The sequence below is a fragment of the Mus pahari genome, chromosome 10, assembly GCF_900095145.1.
Source record: "Mus pahari chromosome 10, PAHARI_EIJ_v1.1, whole genome shotgun sequence".
NCBI lineage: Eukaryota > Metazoa > Chordata > Mammalia > Rodentia > Muridae > Mus > Mus pahari.
In genome coordinates, this window is record NC_034599.1 from 32,468,712 (window position 1) to 32,474,252 (window position 5,541).

The 5,541-nt window shown below is 39.4% G+C and overlaps 1 protein-coding gene across 1 annotated transcript; it reads left to right on the plus strand.

Annotated features, from left to right (window-relative positions):
• Positions 1–1,140: 1,140 nt before the first annotated feature.
• LOC110327435 (olfactory receptor 145) lies at positions 1,141–2,173 on the plus strand. The gene has a single exon (XM_021206422.1). The coding sequence runs from the start codon at positions 1,212–1,214 to the stop codon at positions 2,142–2,144; it is 933 nt and encodes a 310-aa protein (XP_021062081.1). The 5' UTR covers positions 1,141–1,211; the 3' UTR covers positions 2,145–2,173.
• The last annotated feature ends 3,368 nt before the right edge of the window (positions 2,174–5,541 follow it).

Sequence of the window (5,541 nt, forward strand, 5' to 3'; positions counted from 1 at the left end):
AAATAAGTTTGTAATACGCATTAAATAGCATACGGTAGATTGCAATCCTTTGCATAGTACTGTATAAATGTTAAATGAACACACACGCGCGCGCGCACACACACACACACACACACACACAAGTTAACAAAGGTTCTTTTGTATTCCAGGTTGGCCTTGAACTCCCTATGCAGATGGGCATGACATGAATTTTTTTTTTTTTTTCTGTTCATCCTGCCTTATATTCCCTAGTGATAGGATTACAGGAAAGCACAGACAAGCCTGGTTCACCTTGAACTGGGAATGAAACCCAGGGCTTTGTGTATGCTAGATAAACATTTATCAACTAAGTTGCATCCTTGGTCCCTCAACAAACATTTTTGTTACCAAAAGTCAGTTCAATTAGTGTCAAGGGATAAGCAAACTTGTTTTCTTTTTAAAAAGTCGATATCCAGTGTTGTGTCATGACCCCCAAGGGATCTCAGACTTCTTCATTAACTAAGTCCCAGATCTGCAAAGCCAGAATGCAATTTCTTAGCCTTCCTGAAAGCTGGAGAACCTTAGGGAAGAGCTCTTTAGAGATCTTCTCTAGCATAGGCTGTCCAGGCAGCTGAGAGGACTGTGACACACAGGCTTGCAGAGGAAGTTAGTGTCTATTGTCTGTCTTTGAGTTAGCACTGCAGCCTCCTCACAAAGGGAAGATAAGAGTTGGATAAACGGCACAACCTTGACCTTTGGAGTTGAAGGATGATGAGTGGCTGAATCTGAGTGAAAGAAAATTTCAATGATTTCCAAAGCTTTGAGAAAAACTCCCTCAGCCTTCTGCTCTGTCCCAGGATAACAGTTAGAAGGATACATAGGACACAGGCTAGTTTCAGCCTCTGTGAACTCTTCCTGTAGACTGGCACAACTTTAAACTTGAACAAAAGCTGAAATTAGAGAGACACAACAGCACAACCAAATTAAAGACCTGAGAGTCCCCTCACTGGCTCTCTGGGATCCCTTCTAACCTTACGGACCTTTGTGTCTTCTTCAAGGCATTGCAGTGTGGAGTCAGTGGGACCCTGGAAACAGCTTTGCAGGCAACCAGAAACCAGACTCTGCTAAAATTCATAATCTGTGTGTATGCAATTCTCTAGACCCCAGGAGGTGACAGGGAGGGCAGCAATGTTTTCTGTCCCTGCCCCACTACAATGACCCTTTTCTCTTGTCTCTTGCAGAATGCCTAGAAGATGGCCACTGAAAATGCCTCTGTGCCAGAGTTCATCCTTGCAGGCCTGACAGACCAGCCAGGTCTCCGCATGCCCCTCTTCTTTCTGTTTCTAGGTTTCTACATGGTCACCATGGTGGGGAACCTGGGCTTGATCACCCTGATCTGGCTGAACTCTCACCTGCACACCCCTATGTACTTTTTCCTCTTCAACTTGTCCCTCATAGACTTCTGCTACTCCACTGTTATTACCCCTAAAATGCTGGTGAGTTTCGTCTCAAAGAAAAACATCATCTCCTACTCTGGATGCATGACCCAGCTTTTCTTCTTTCTTTTCTTTGTTGTCTCTGAGTCCTTCATTCTATCAGCAATGGCATATGACAGGTATGTCGCCATCTGTAATCCTCTGATGTACACCGTGACCATGTCTCCCCAGGTGTGTTTACTCCTTTTGCTAGGTGTGTATGTGATGGGATTTGCTGGAGCCATGGCCCACACAGCGTTTATGGTGAGACTGACCTTCTGTGCTGACAAGCTTGTCAATCACTACATGTGTGACATCCTCCCTCTTCTGGAACGCTCTTGCACCAGCACTTACGTAAATGAGCTAGTAGTCTTCATTGTTGTGGGCATTGATATAGGGGTACCCACAGTCACCATCTTTATTTCTTATGCCCTCATCCTCTCCAGTATCCTCCGCATCAGTTCCACAGAGGGCAGGTCTAAGGCCTTCAGCACCTGCAGCTCCCACATAATTGCAGTTTCTCTCTTTTTTGGATCAGGAGCATTCATGTATCTCAAACCTTCTTCCCTTTTGCCTATGAACCAGGGGAAAGTGTCTTCCTTGTTTTATACCATTGTGGTGCCCATGCTCAACCCATTAATCTATAGCTTAAGGAATAAAGATGTCAAAGTTGCTCTGAGAAAAACATTGAGCAGAAGTTCATTTTCCTAAGGAAGAGATAGTTTTGAAGAGTTGCTCTTTTCCCCTTTCATAAATGACTGGGTCCTCATGTGTTACATAGAGGAAAATTTCATTCTTTCCTGGGTGGGTTCATCTCCCTGTGAAAGGTTCATTAAGAGATTCTTAAAGATACAGAATGCTCATACTTAGCAGACTTTTTGAGGACCACACATCAGTTCCTTTTATTACAGAGAATAGATGCAAATTCATGTCTCTTCCTGGGTCATGTGTATCAGTCTCTTAGCAGAACAGCAGGTAGACCACAGGTTCTATATTTCACATATTGGTTGCTTTCCATTATGGCTTCCTTTCTTCTTCCCTCAGGCCACAGAACACTTCATTTCAAATGTAAGCTGGGCTAGGATATTAAAAACTGGTTGTAACTAAAGAAATTTATTCAACATTTTAAGGGATAATTTTAAATAGAACTTTCTTTGGCAAAAAGGTAAGAGGTTTAAGATTTTGTTGAGATGGTCTTGGATGAATGACTAGAAAATTTCTTGAGGCATTTTACAAAGTTCAGAGCTAGTTTATAATGAAATCTTGATCTTCCTGCCTCTACTTCTCAAGATCTGGGGTTACAGACATATACCACCATGCCCAGCTCAGTGAAACAATTAGCATAGTATTTCATTATTTTCATATTATATTTTTAAAGTTATCACGGAGAAGTGTGCAGCAAAGAGTTTTTCATTAAGAACCTAGATAATATTTTAGAAGCATACAGTTGTCTGTGTTACAAGTCATCATCAGGTTATCTACAGACTGTGACCAGTCAGCAAAAGAAATGTGCACTGAGTGTCACAAGTACTGCAAGCAACAGACACTAGGTGTGATGTTTCCTTGTACCTTTTTCAGATCAACTTTCTGTCACTCAGTTTCTCTCTCCAAGTCATAGATATAATTCCCTAAAGAACTCTCCTTTCTTCTGTGTTATTTTTTGGGTCAAGCCAACCTTGACAGTGGAATCAAGAAGCAAAGAAAAGGTGACATAGTGGCACTTATTTTTGGACGTCTTGCTATCTAAGCTAAAGGAGCAGTAACTAAATGCCCCATTTTCTATTGGGCTTACATCTGCTGTTTCTTCATGCCAAAATATCATTATGCCTCCCTGGTGCTGTTGCTGACAGAACAAGATTGGCAGTACCTTTACGATTTCTCTTAACCACAATTTTGCCTAAACTTGTGAACCAGTTCTTGCATTGTATTTTCAGTCATTTTTTTAGACTGGATCATTTATTTTCTCCTAAAACTTATGGAGATAGCTCCCAGTAAGAGGTGGATGAGTTATGAGTTGACAGACCTCAGACTCATAAATTGTTAAGTTGAAATCATTATGTGGAACAAGGTTGTTACCTTTTGGCTCAGGAAAAAAATTATAAATAGTAAATTATTTTTTGTGAAGCAATGATAAGTGAAACTTATCTTTAGAAACTATCTTTAGAAGAAGTCTCTCCCATTTGTAAGACAAGAAGTTTGGACAAATGTATAGTTTTGACTTTTGGGTTGATGCATAGCTATAAAGATAAATTCAAAACCCATCCCAAATTTTATACCTATAATACAACTCCCATGCTAATACTGTGAGAACATCAAAGAAGAGTATGCAAAAAGAGATCCAGGAATTCTGCAAAGGGCTAGAATCTTCTAGATATGACAGGAATGCTTTAATCATGAAATCTTAACATCGTTGCTCAAACAAGTCCTACATGACAACGTCCCAGTGTTCATGAGTGAAATTTTACAAGGTCCTACTCCTAGATAAAGAGCTACAAGAAATTAATGGCTGCCAAGGGTGAGAGATTCAGTCTTCTCCAGAGACAAGATGCCTGATCTCAAAGGTCAGCTCTAGGTACATATACATATGAACAACACTAAGCAGACTCAGCAGGCTGTATTTTTACATACACATGTGTGTGCAACAATAATAGTTAAGGAAGTGGTCATGAAATTGAAATGGAAGGGAGGTGGACACAGGAGAATTTGGAGGGTAGAGAATGTAGAGTGAAATAATGTAAACACAGTATTCATGCATGAGTAAAATGTTTTCTTTTTTTCTTAAAGAATGAACATGGATACAGGAACAGTACAGAATCTGGGAAACTAGAGTCAGGTAGGGGCAGGGCAGCACCAAGAGCAGGAAGACCAGAGGCTAGGCATAGAGGCTATAGTCAAGTTGGATTTCTAGCTTTGACTCAGTAGTTGTGTAACTTTTAGTAGGGCATGTGATATTTTTGAACATGCAATTAAATGAAATTAAGGAAATTAAACACTAGGCTCTAACAATTCTGTTTTCGTTTCTATAGATCCATTCCTTCAAACACCAGCTCTTCTAATATTAGTTATTGTGTGAATTTAGGCAATAAATTCATCACTTTTCTGAGTCCATGAATATCCATATAAAAACCATGTTAAACCAGACCATTTCTATATTTACTGATAATGTATAATTATTTGAATATTAACTAGAGATATATACTTATTTGAATATTAATTAGAGAGTACATGTTTGTTAATATGAATGCTAATATACTGCCCTAAATTAAATGACACATTAGGAAGTAGAATCTTTGAGAAGTGAGTATGTCATGAGGGTGAAGTCCTCATGAATGGGATTAGTGCCCTTACAAGAGGACAAGAGATTTCTTTGCATCCAACATTATATACAGAAACAACAAGTATCAGTGTGTTAAGCAGAAAAAGTCGATTCTATAGTAGATCAATCCATCTATTGATACCTTGTCCTTGTATTCTTAGCATCCAGTACTGTGAGAAAAGAATTGCCTGCAAACCACTCACTGTAAAGTTTTTGTTACAGTAGTCCAAACAAGCTAAGAAAATGTTTGTAGAATTTATAATTATTACCAAAGAAAACCATAGAAAAGACATCTCCATTTCTACTGGCTTTGTGGTTCTCCTGTAGTCTTATACAGAGTCCATCCTAAGTCCATTTGTTTCTTACATGTGTATTTTTATACTCAATGCATATTCAAGTATGGGTGCATGTCAAGATATTTTACCATAATATTTTTCTTGTTTGTAAGCCATGAGAAGATGATTAAAAATATATCTTAAAGTGGAAGTTTCTGGCTGGATCATGTGATATAGACCCACTTGGTGTCTTGCTGGGGCAGTCTGCTGTAGTGTTTTGTTGAGGCAAGAACACATGAAGTTTGGAGAAAGTATAAATAGCATTCAGTGGACAGTGATGGACTGCTTGCCTAGCTAGCTCTGCAATGCTTAGTTTGTCTTGTGTCTTTGCTGATCTTCCTTTCATTGAGAGAAGCATGGAAGAAAACTTCTGGTGTTCTAAATGTTTCTGGTCACACCCACTGATCCATGCTGATTTAGTGGAGGCCCAACTGTTTCTGCTGGATCATGCCACCAT